Consider the following 13,596-nt stretch of genomic DNA (forward strand, 5'->3'; position numbering starts at 1 on the left):
TTCCATAAAACAAACCTAAGAAAAATTGTGTTGCAATTTCTGATATCTAATTAAATAATGAAAAACAGCTTTTCTGATTTATTTCTAATCACAACCAGTAATAAGCCTGGGCTGCAGAGTTGTTTTCTATCTTGTCACCCTCGAGTGGAATAAAACAGACAGAAAACTACTTTATATTCCACTGGGTAAATTGACCTTGCAAGGCTGATATTTGAACAAAAATTGCCCAGATTCCTAAGTCAGGAAGACAAGACTCAAAGAGCAGAAGCATCTTTCAAATTCATTTGTTTGTGAAATAATTGAAAAACACTAGCTATGTGCTAGTGAGAAGTTTTGAAGTGCTGTCAGTGTAGGGGAGACATTCAGCAAAGAGAAACCAGCAGCATCCAAGAGGTTTTGAGTCCCTTGACAAATCATACAGTACATTCTTGATGACAAATGTTATCTTTATTTTAACAATTGTTGGAAATATATGAAGATTTACTGAAGTGAGCTTTGTGAGGAATAAGACTCTATAGAGTCACTCACTATCTAGAGATAGTGAAATCTGTCACCCCAATGGCAGCATGCATTTTTCCAAAGGTAATGGGAATTTCCCAGAACACTGTGTTTGTATCAGTCCCTATGCAGGAGATATTAATGGCACCACAGGAAGATGTTTTTCTAAGCTTCATATTCTAATTATATTCCAGATTTTCTTTCAATTCAAATACAACCTGCTCTCTCCCACTGCCAGGTATCAGCAAATGATTTGATAATGAAATAGCTGATTTCTGCATATGTAATTTATACATACGTGCAGCACCTGTATGTTATTGATCAAGTTATTTGAAAACACTGGAAAGTATTTTGGAATAAGGAATAATTTACTGAGTTGACAATACTACACATTTCCTATAATACCTATCATACCACTGTGAAAGGGAACATCACTTCTGTTAGTGTCACACACACTGAAAAAAACAGACACAAAAATAAGATAGTATTGAAGCATAATAAGGAGCTTGTGTGTTTATGTGCAAGGGCAATGCTAGTGAACAGGCAAAAAAAAGTCAAGAAAAAAAAAATTTAAATGAAATAGTCAATAAAGAGAGGAATTATGCTCCACAAGGTTGCATGAATAACAAAGACCATGCTACTAAGATCAGCAAAACTTATAATGCTTATCATGCTTTGCAAACAACAGGAAAATAAAGTATTGTTGCACTCCAAATTTTGAAAGAAATTAGAGTATTTTTATCTTGGTTTACATCTAATTTTCTTCTGTCATTATCACAGAAATATTAAAATTACTGAGCAAATGTTTCTGCACATGTGCCTACTGGGAATACATACCCATGTGTACCACTTAGAATACCTGGGGACATAGGTGTGCAGTAATTTGCCTCTACTGGGCTACTGGATTTGGCAACTCCTAACAATATTCTCACAGAAGAAAGCAGATAATAAAGGAATTATCTGTATTTTCAAACTTCTGTTGAGATCAGAAGTACTCTGAAAGTATACAGAAGGAAGTGATCACAATACAGGAAAAGCAAGTATTCCACAGACAACTGTCTTTCACAGAGGTCAATTTTGAAAAGTTTTTGAATTATTACATAAACAGAAATATGTCCTGGGAAAAAAATAAACTTTGTCAGTAGAGTTCAGTGCTCAAATGAAAAAAAGGTTGTTAATATAGTGCTATATTACAGGCAGGAGTTATTGCCCTAGAACAAACTTGGATTTAATAAATGTGCTCTTACCATCAGCAGTATGAAGGAGTTTATGGCTCTTCAGAGTGCTTTTTGATTTAAACTTTTTCCCACACATATCACAAAGGTGTGTTTTCTCAGTGCTGTGACGATTCATATGAGCTTTCAAGTTACTTTTGCTGCGAGTGGCATACTCACAGAGAGAACATTTGAAGGGTTTGACACCTGAAAAGAAAAAATGCACTAGGAAACAAGCTATATGTTTGATGAGAGAATGGACATTTCCTTGAGGGAAATACAGAAATTTCAAATTTTGAGAGCAACACAGGCAACATTTTAAAATTAGGGTGTTTACATTTAAGAAATTTAATCTGCAGAGTCTAAGTAAATGACACCGAGTTCTTGAGTATCATATGATTTAACTCATTACGAGAATGGAGTGTTGGGGTGCTCATTTCAGAATTAAATACTTCTATATTAAATGCAGGTTTTAAGTTCAATAATGAAAATACGATTATTTTTGTATTAGTACATTGACCCTGCATTTAAAAGTGGAATCCAATCCATCTAAATTTGAATCTTACTTCCAACCAAATGTTTTTCTAACAGTCTGCTGATAACTAACATACTCTATTTACTATAACACGGAACGAAGAAACTTATTTTAGGAAGATTGGTTCATTAGATATTTAATTCATAAGCACAAGTTGAACCTGTAAAGTTGCATTTGATTGTTAATTGCTTCAGATCTTCTAATGGCTTGCATAGTCGTACTTTTTTCTGGTTAAGCCACAAGGACTTACAACTTCACTTCTTTCAAATCGTCCAAAGCAACAGTTTCTCATCTAGCAGAAAGTGCACTAGAACAAAGTAAATCTTTCAAAGAAAAGTTGGATATAACTGAACTAGCAGAGTAATTCAACAGTTTCATGAGGCTCTGACAGTTTTAAGTTGATATTCATGATCTTAAAACTGGATTTACAAGCATGAGGAATTACAACCTACTTTCAAGCAGACTTGATTGCACGCTTTGATTTTGGAATAAATTCCTGTCCATTTCTCTATAGTTACATGAAATGGGTACCAAATTTTCTTGGCAGTATAAACTCTGCCTCCAGAATACATGACCAAATGTTCCAAGCCTTTGATTTTGAATTATCAAAGCTCCTAAAGGATCCTAGAGAAAACAACTACCATAGTAAAAAGACAGATAAACTCAGAGTTCAGGCTTTCAAACACATAATACAAGAATAAATGTCTGCACGGGCACTAACGTTTTGGTAACAAAATACCAGTTCAGAAGCACCAAATTCCTTATTCTCTTTACGCAAATTTACAGATAAAGAACCCAGAATAATGCTCAAAGGTCAAAGACAATCTGCTCCATAGTTTATTTACCATTTCAGTCATCATATGACCTGTCTTCCATCTGTTATAAGCACAGATACACTGAGTAGGCAAAAACTTTTACTGGACAAATGTTTTAAGTCAAAGGAATTTTTCAAATTCTGTGCTAGCACTAGAATGGAATTTCTTTCTGAGACACATAAATAAATACATATATGCATGTAACATATATTGGTAGGCAATTATATATATATATACATATACACACACATATAGAATGCACACACACACATATATACAGGATCAGCAATGTCATGTGTTTTTTTCCATCACTGTTTAGGCCCATGTCAGCTAGCTGCCATGCTCAGCACGATGCAATTAAAATACACATAGAAGTTGTAAGTGCACATCAAAGCAACAGGATTTCAGCTGTTATACTAATAGATTCCTCTAACAAGTATGTTTGGACAAATCTGAAAGAGCAGTAGCTTTTCATATGGAATTACTGAAAATTACTGGTTTTAAGAGACTTTGAATTTGAATTTAAATCGCTTCTCTCTTTTTTATAGAATAATTTTTGGATGTATATGAATGAGGTCTAGAAAAAAAATGGAATAAGAAGCTTATTAAATTTCTTTAACCTTTAGGCTGTCTATTCATGTTGAGAACATGTACTTTTTGGATGCATATGAATGAGGTATTGAAAAAATGGAATCAGAAGCTTATTAATTTTCTTTAACCTTTAGGCTTTCCATTTGTGTTGTGAAAATGTAATTTCATATGTGATTTAGAATCTATTAAACTAATTATATAAACATTGAGAGCTGTTCTACTGTAGTTTAACTTTTTTTTTATTCAGGTATAGCAGTAAATTTGAATTCCTTTTTAAGTCAGTGAAGCTTGTGTGGAATAAGAAACTGATCATATCCTCAAAAACTCAAAACCAGACTTTTACCTTCATGAGCCCAAATGTGACGCTGAAGGTCTGACCCATTCTTCATAAAATAAAAATCACAATAGGGACATTTCACAGCTCGTTTTCCAATAAGTCCTTTCAACTGAACTCTTCTGCCAAGAATCTCAGAAATGGTACTCATCGAAACCTCTGAGAGAAAAGTAATAGATAATAAAAACAAGAAGGACATCAGGGAATTTGTTCTCTGTTACATATCTAATACTGAAGAGCTAGATTTTGATCCACTTCAGATTTTTCTAAGTTTTACCTTCCCTTGTGCCACTCAAATAATACCTAAGCAATGAATACAGCGCTTCTACTTTAGGGCTTTTTCCTTTAAAGCTTTTCATATGTTCCTACCTTTCTCTCTCAATCTGCATACTCAATAATCCCCACTATCTGGTTACAATAAATAAATAAACCTTGCATGTTCCACTGTCTGAAAAACCATTTTCCAACTAGTGCTTTTTTCTTCAATATTTTCAGAAGAATTTCTTCAAAATTTCACCCCTGCTTTCCAGAGATGTCAAGAATCACAATACTTCACTTCAGTCAGCTACAAACCTGATAATCAGAAATTTTAAAGTTAAAAAACAGAGTTCTGGAATAAATGCATATGGAAGACTTCTAAGGTCACCTGTTCCAAGCTGGGCCAATCTAGCAGGTTCAATTAAGTTGTCTGGAGTTCCACCCAATATTGTTTAAAGTACTCAAACAAGAAAAAACACAGTCTGGACCCTCACCTACTCTCTTAGGTAGATTCTTGATTCATGACTTCAGGCTTGTATGTCTGCTCAGTAGGGATCTATGAAAGTTGATGCCTCTCATGTCTTAGGACTATTAATACATTTAATATTAAATCAGATAAAAGCCGGGTAAAACCTGGTCAAAAGCTAGGTAATTCTGAGAGATGGGATGAGAATCCAAGAGCCCTCTTTAACAGCTAAGTTCCCTAATCATTGGGCAAAAAGGGCTAAGTTCTCTGTCTCTGGTTCAAAATACAGCTCTACAAAAATCTGAAGAGGTTTTTGTCCTACTGACTTCATGGGACTAGAGTTCAGCTCTATCCTCTGCAAAACTAGTAAAAGAAGGAGTATTATTTAATAACACATCTTATACTTGATGAAAATTGAAGCAATGAGAGCAAGGCATGCTGAACGATATTAAGACAGGAAGGAGAAAAGAGCTACAGAAATAACATTTTAATGATAAATATGAAATGGTTTCAGTTTAAATTAATTTTTGATGTGTCGTTTTAAAATTCAATTCCTTTTAACAGTATCCATCTTTTTCTTTCATTTTTGTTCTTTCTCATTTACATTCTTAAAAACAATTGCAGTCATTCCATTCAGTAATTGACAATTTACAACAACACATTCCTTACATTTATTTAGCTTGTAATTAAGTACGTTGGAAGAATAAAGGATTTCCTACTGCTTACAAGGACAGCATGCACAGTACAAAGAATTGTGCATTAAAGCTGCTCAATATATTTATATAGTGTTGTTGTATAACTACTGCATAGGCGTATCTTAGATGCATTACGTTAGTACCATGGAGGTATAGCAGGAAAATTATACTAATTTATACTAATCTGGTAATTTCTATTCACATATATGAATTAGAAATGAACATCCAAATAATAGGCTGTACATACATATATTTTTTAACCTTACTTCTATTATAATCAAGGGTTTAAAAGAGTGAAGTTTCCCAAATAAAAACATGATTCTATACTTTTAGAAGGAATCAGATGCAAAACAAATTGTTCATTGTATTTAAATTCCTGAGTTCAGTGAGGAACAGCTTCAGAGTTAACTGGTATTTCTGGACTCTAGGCACAGCATACACTAATAATTCAGCAGTCAATGGACCAGTGCAGACCAATGGCAAGCTTTAAGGGCACAATTTATAGTCCATTGCTAATTCACAGACTACATTATTTAGAGAGGCCACATACATTCCCTGGCTAAGGGAACAAAAGAGCTTTACAGCCACAGATCTTGAACATTAATTTCTGTCCTTACTGAGTGACTTATCTACCGTCTACAGTACAGCACATAAGCCTTTCCTCATCTCAGCTTGGTGCACAAGATACATCCCATAACATTTGACAAGCCCTCCACCAGGCACACTGTTGTAGTGTGGTCTGCAAATAAAGAGGTTTGGGAAAAAGAGAGCTGAAGTGGAAGCTAGTCTGAACTTAGAGCAAAGCAAATTGTTAAAAACACGAGTCTAGCACTATCTAGTGGCAGTAGGAAGACAAGAAATTACTGCTTTACCTATCATGCTGTATTTCAGACAAAGACTATGAAAGACATTTCAAATAGACTTTTTCTTTCCCAAACTTAACTGGTACTTTCCTACTTAGTAACAAATTATGTCAAGTGGTAAGCATCACTGATAAAAGTATGTTAGCCTATACAGTCAACTCCCATTATCTACAGTGGCAGAGAATCATTCTATCCAATATCATACAAATACTGATGAAGGAAAAATTGCCTCTGTGCTTGAACTGATAAATCATTAGAAAGCAAATCTAAAAAGATTTTGACTGGATTGCAGTAGTTAGCTTGGATCCAGCTTAATTCTAGCCATAGAATATTACACCAGGTTCTAGTAACAGCCCTACTGCAGACTTCAGATGGCCCTGGAGATAAAGCCTGGCCACATCCTAACTGAGCAGGCCTAGAGTCAGCCCAAGAACTTCTGCATTCATGTGAATTTATCTACAAACACAATAAACTACCGACAGACAAAATAATGTGCAATAAACTCTGTCAGTTAATGTATGGGCAATGGAATTTTATGTCTAATGTGCTGTTACATTATATCTATGGGACTAATTCCAGATGTGCTGATACTTAATTTGAATTCACTTAAGTCATCTTTTGGATGGAAATGAGTTCTTTGCCAGGTGAAGTCAGATTGCTTACCACAATTACCTGACATACCTGGAACAATAACCTTTTCATTTTAAATTCTAACATCTGCAAACCCAATAAAATCCTTAATCAAAACAAGTTAGATTAGACATAAACTTTTTCTTTGGAATGTAACCACATTATATTGCTCACTCTAAAGTTTACAGCTGAATTGTAATAGACTGAGAAAATTTCCCTGATTTTTTCTTACCAGGATGATTTATCTTGATGTGTGATTTTATAAGTCGATCTTCAGAAAATGACTTCTCACACACAGGACATGAATAACTCTTTTTATCCTTAAGTGAGAAATAAGAAGAAAGAAAGAGATTGTATTTTAAGTCCACTGGTGAAATCACTGAGTCATTATTCAGTAACACGCAGTTCTCAACAAAGTTATATCTGAAAGTTCAGGGTTGTTGTTGTTGTTGTTTTTTAATTTAATAAATTCACATATTTATGGCAAAATAAGTGAAAGAGAAATATGAAAGAATTCTAAGTACATCATTAATCCTTGTGAGTGTAGAACTCCAAGTTAAAGTACATGAGAAAATGCACAATAAATGTAAGCATTATCATCTGGATGACACTTTAGACAAAAGTCACACAACAGATTAAACTTCCTTGATAGATGCAAGACTATTTAGTTTTTTCAGTGATTTCACAGATTCTCCAATCTGAAACCTCAGATTTCATTATTCTGAAGACATTCACCAGTATATGTATTTATAATACTGCTTAATGGCCTGAAATTGAGCAGAAGAGTTAACAATAACATTACTTATTCAAAGTCTACATTTTAAACACTATAAATATGCAGCATTTTTACATGTTACCAATAAAACATTATTCTACTATATTGACTTAAAGACTTCCAGATTTCTCTGGATTTTATCAGTGTTGCTGATGATATAAAACCTTTAGCACCACCAAACAAGTGGAACTAAAGAGTTTTGATGAGATTTCTTTCTATACACATTATTAGTGGGTTTTAGTGTTGTTCCAGAAGCAGCTAATTCCACATAAAAACGCAGGACTTTTCTCCATTAATTGAAGAATTATCCAATCTTAAAAAAAAAATCTTTGCAGTTTATATAAATTGAAGAGATTGATCTTTCCAGAAGTACCTGCTGACACAGACCAGGTGCTCAACCAAACACATCGGTCATCTACACACCACTGCTCTGACCAGATTAATGTATGACAGGAGTATCAAAACAAGAGAGTGAAGAAAGTCTAGTTAGTCCTGACACTAGGTAGATAACACATCTCCCACCAGGTACTATATCTACCAAACCACTGGGAGATTGTTGGAAAAGTGATTAGTAAATCACTAAAAGATTAGTTGAAGTTACAGAACAGATACTTTACTGGTTATTTCAGGAGGACAGAAAACTTCTCGAAGAGTACAGATTGAAGATTACTGTTTCAAAAAGAAGATGTTATGAAAGAGAAATGTGCAAGTAAAAGGAGAGTAAGAATCCTGGACTCTACCAATTTCTCACCTGACACTACCCAGGAAAACAGGACAAAGAGATAAGTATTGCCTGTAGGCTGTAGTTATAAATGAACATTTCTCTTAAAAGTAAAGCAAAAATGAAGGATTTTAGTCGTAAATTGTTTGGATTATCTTGTAAGTATTTGCATTCAATATCATTTACATCTGAGAAAAATAAACAGCAAACAACTGGTTGAAGTAGCAATCAATAATTTTATGACAGTGGAATATGGGATAGAAACTCTTGCAGTTAATATGGCAATAGCACAACAATAATTCTGACTGCACTGTCAGCAAGTTGTCTGTGAGAAAAACTATACCAAGGATGGGGGACAGCAGCTCCTAGAGGATTAACACTTTGAGTAAAATAAAGTATCTTACTAAGTTGGAGTTGGGTCACTCACCACTTAGTGAGTGATCACAGTGCAGTAAATGATCTTCAAAAATATGTCTTTTGTAGAGTAACAGATTTCAATTCTGAGTATTGTCCCAAAAAAGATCCCCCTCCCACAGCTCTAGCTCTGCTGATTGCCCTTGTCATAGGTAGTGACAGAGGCACTTGGAAGGACTTACACTGAGGTTGTAGTAATACTTTCATCACATTCTCAGCATGCGAGTTTTCCTCTGCTATGAATAGAAGTTATTTATCCTACACCTTATCAGACTGCCTGCCTTCTAGATGCCTTTGAGGGTTTTTGAATGATGCAAACAGAAGCAAGATATCAAGAAAGACAGATCTACCTTTGTTGGAAACCAGCTGCATAATCCAATCAACTATTCAATTTCAAAGTCATATCCATACTTCCTGAAGCTTCCTTAATCCCCCTATTAGTCAATTTGAGAATATATAAGAATCACGGAATCACAGAATTGTAGGGGTTGGAAGGGACCTCCAGAGATCATCAAGTCCTACCCCCTTTAAGAAACTTAAAATAATTCCAAAGTAAAGTAATTTTTTTGATTGAAAGTACTGTTCACATCCCAAAAATCAGGAATTAGTCAGGTTCATAATCTTAAATCCAGAAAAAAAAGTAGTCTACTATTATCACAGAACTTTCTTTGTTTATGTTATCATTCATTATAAACTTACAGTGGAATCACAATGCCTTTCTCTCTATATAAAAGAATTAAAATTGTGCTTAAAAAGGATTTCAATATCTATCTATACGGATACAGTCCTTAAAGAAAATTTATTTCTCTGAGGTATGTTTCAAGATAATTCAATGGGTACTTGTACTAGTATATAGCCTTAAAAACAAAAATGAAACTCTCTGGATATGTAGCATTTAAAAAAAATGGACCACTATAAAATTCAATTAATTAATCAAGCAGTGCCAAACACAGCCAACAATGCAAAACATTGAGAATGTAACCAGCCTACTCATAAATAGAGGCATCCTGATGACGCGAGGATCTTATCCTATGAAAATACAGAGTAACATCTGATGATGCTATATATCAGTATAAATTCATGGACCTTAACAGCAGTTCTGATGCTAATTTCAAATGAGACTGTGCAAACTCCTGACTGCTTTGTAATTTCTTTTATTAGCAGTGTAAAGTTAAGACTACAGCCATTACAAAAATCATTCAATTCATATCACATGAGACTAATGTGATATAGAAATCAACAATACCCTCAGCTTCTTTATTAGCAGTGACATTATTTTATGAGCAGGAAATAAAACAAAGCTCCACTAAATACTGTTACCCATTGGCAAAACTAAATGCTTCTCATCTGCACAAGGCCTCCCAGCTTGGCAGCCAGGTGAGTGTGTAGTACTCAGACCAAATGGACTACACTGGCTTAAAAAACATTTTTCTGCCATTACCACTCTTTGTTATAAAGCTTTTCTGAAGCTAACGGTCAGCAGAATATTCTGATCCTGGACGCACTGAGCTGCTGAGAAGAGACATTTAGCATCATTCCCTCCCCATACTGAAGTATCTGACTGTCTCAACTCTTCCTGCTTTATTACATTAAACATATTGAAAAGAATACAAGATTTTACAGATGTGAAAAGTAATTTGTTATGACAAAGATGCTTCTACACCAGAAATAATATGTACATGCCAGAGCAGCAAAATAAAGAATAAAACTAAAAACAAAGGAGTGAAAAATCAAAGTTCTGCACAGAAGTTGATGACTGAAGAAAGAGACAAATTACAGAAGGCGTCTATGCTAGCATCACAGTTTTACTGACTTAAAACCAGAACACTGTGAAGAGCAAAGCAGCACATACAGACCTAAAATGACTTTATCTTTATTTAACTCTCCTCCCACACTGTTTTCTCTTTCCAGTATTTAAATCTTTACGCATTTTGATAGTTTGGTACTTGAACATTTTTGTTCTTTTTTTTTTTTCTATAGCTGATACACTTATTTTATGCGGAAGAAAAATTAGGATGAAGCTACTCATAGTCTTGCAAAGTGAAAACATTGTCAAGCATCTTCCAGTGTTACTACATCCTCAGAGAGAATTCCTGTCCTGCAGTGGACATGCAAATACAAGCCTTCATGTATTAAGAAATGAGCTACCTTAAACTCCTGTGCATCTGCCCTAATCTAAGAATACTGCCAGCAGAAGTTCTCAATTTGTTAATTTCAAAAAAAAAATTGTTCAATAATGTAGAATAATAGAGAGATAATGCCCACTCCTGCACCTACTCAAATCAACAAAAATGTCAATATTAACATAAAACATGAAATAGGGCTCCTCAGTTAAACGTGCGATGAGTGAAGAAATGTAGAAACCCTCATGAAACTTGTGATGCTCAAATCAAAATTTTCAAGGTTCCTGAATCCTGCTGATGTCACTGTTAAACTGCAACTTTGCTAAGCTGATCTGATGTACCCAGAAAGTGGTTACACACACATATGAAGGAAATTACTTAAAAAGGCTGGACAGACTTTATTACAGCTTACAAGATGATAGCGATACTTTTTATGCATTTTTCATAAATAACTGCTTAGAAAAATAGATGGCCAGCTGAAACTTCTTATGGAAGCCAGCACCAAGAACAAAAGCCATTTTCCAACTGTGGCCAGACACACATTTGGTTAATTCTTTCTCAGTTCATTACCTTGCATTCTTGACTATACAGTGGCAAATATCCCAGATCTAGAAGTACTACAGGTACTAGCCAGGTAAGTAGTGTGAAAACGACACTCCTCAGGAGAGGGAAATGAACAACAAAAGCACAAGTATTCACTTATGACCCAAAGCTCAAACTACGCTATTATTAAGGTTAGCAGCATAATGAAATTTCTGAGCATCCTCCCAAACAACAATTTTTTGCATCCAGAAATGTACATGAAGTACATGTAGTCACCAAAGTGTAGGTAGGTGTTCTGGATCAGAACTCCAGCCGTGTTTATCTTGGAGATAACGTATAGATTTATAATACCTTCAGACACAAACTTCTCTGTGATGTTTATCAGTACAGAGCAAATGATGGGTGCTATACAATGAGTGACAGGGATGAGCACAAAGTTGCTTTTTAATAATCATCATTTATCCTGTTCATCAAATAAGACAAGAATCCAGCTGAAAAGCAGCCAGGAAAAATCTAATGAAATACGTGCATTTGTATAAGGAACTGAGATTTTCATACTGGCTATCACTGGGGAACTTTTAACATTAATATTTATTAAGTATTAATTTTGCAAATGAAAACTAACATTAAAGTAGCTTTCTGTATTTGTCTGTGCCTACTTTTTTAAAGTACTGTATTTTGGATGAGCAGCCCCATTTACTGAAGGCATGCACTAAGTAAATACATCAAGCAGTGGGCAAAAGGACCAACAGGAGCACTGCCAAGGTTAGTTACTGAGTAAATGCTAATAAATGATTTTTTCAATTCATTTAAATACTCAAATAGATTTTGCAGTAAGCACCACTAAGCATAATTTTGAAAGAGCTCACTTTCATAATGTTTTTAATTACGAAATGCATCTTCCATTTAGTGTCATGAAAATGATCTTCCTGGTGGGAGCTGTCAGATATTTATCACACTTGAAAAATAAAGGACAAGGACACAGAAGTCTAATTTTAGCGCCTTCTTTAAAGTAGTTTCAGACATCATTTACACATATTTTTCCCATCAGATGCACATTATAAACTTAATAAATTCAAAAGAAGCCTAAAAAATATCCTGTTTCATGAGTTTTTCATATAATTCATAATGAATTCAGATTGATCAAAATATCAGCAATATTGTGGGATAAAGAGGAAAATAAACCTTTCTTCCTTTATGACATCTATGGTTTGTTTGGTTGTTTGCTTTTGGGGTTTTTTGGTTTGTTTGTTTGTTTCTTCTGGCTGTTGGTTTTTAAAGCTGTCCTGCAGTTCCAAAAGACTATTACTTAATCAGAGTAAAAATACCTTTAAAATAACTTCAGTTGTTGGAAATATTTGCCAAGAGCCTACCTGCAAAATGCAGATGAGCTGAAAACATTGGGCTGATATGTAAACACCTTTTTGAAGCAGCTATGCTAATTTAGTAGCTAGAAATTGTCCACATCTGGGGAAAAATTACCATGAATCCTTAATTCAAACATTACATTTCACTTAAAAAGATAGAATGCACCACGAACACTTATCACAGTAGTTTAAGCAAGTTGTGATGTTATTCTCTCATGTGATTAGGAGAAACATGCCTGTAAGTGGTGCATTCTACATTATTCATGTGATAATGTTAGATCAGAGAACTATCACTAAGCTGTGTTTTAGAGAAAGAGGATTCCCAGTCCAGCATGCAGTCCCTAACATAGTCTCAAAGAAAACACGCATCAGGACACTTAAAAGCATCTCTCTTCTACTTCTTCTAATGCAAAAAAGCAACTGCAATGGACATTCAGGGCTGGAAGGTTTACTGACTAAGATGGGAAACTTTAATATCAGAATTCTTCATCTTCGTAGTCACCAAAGAAAATGGTGATTGGTCAAACAGATGGGCTGCAACTAGTTAGAACTATTGCTAAACAATATTAATAAAAAAGCTTTTCAGCAATTTAAACTTCGCTATAATAATTAAGAGAGAAATAAATAGTCATTTAACCACAATCATCTCTCTGAGAAGGAAAGGATCTGCCTCCAAGGAATGAAGTAAAGAAAAGTAAAGAATCTGAGAATACTGGGAAAACTGAAGGGAGGAAGTGGATAGCAACATACTATA

The 13,596-nt window shown here is 34.5% G+C and overlaps 1 protein-coding gene across 8 annotated transcripts in view; it reads right to left on the bottom strand.

Moving 5' to 3' along the window:
• The window catches only part of ZFAT (zinc finger and AT-hook domain containing), a 116,204-nt gene that overhangs the window by 54,996 nt on the left and 47,612 nt on the right, over positions 1–13,596 (bottom strand). For all 8 annotated transcript variants that reach the window (XR_016465354.1, XR_016465353.1, XR_016465355.1 and 5 more), the window contains 3 exons: positions 7,132–7,219; positions 3,997–4,146; positions 1,746–1,919 (listed from right to left, as the gene is read on the bottom strand). Coding sequence is in view for 4 of the 8 variants with exons in the window: in XM_090138028.1 (XP_089994154.1) it covers positions 1,746–1,919; positions 3,997–4,146; positions 7,132–7,219 (412 nt within the window). In the remaining 4 variants the exon portion in view is untranslated. The remainder of the gene's footprint in view (positions 1–1,745; positions 1,920–3,996; positions 4,147–7,131; positions 7,220–13,596) is intronic.

This window comes from Phasianus colchicus, chromosome 3, assembly GCF_987193195.1.
Source record: "Phasianus colchicus chromosome 3, bPhaCol1.hap1.1, whole genome shotgun sequence".
NCBI classification, from domain to species: Eukaryota; Metazoa; Chordata; class Aves; order Galliformes; family Phasianidae; genus Phasianus; species Phasianus colchicus.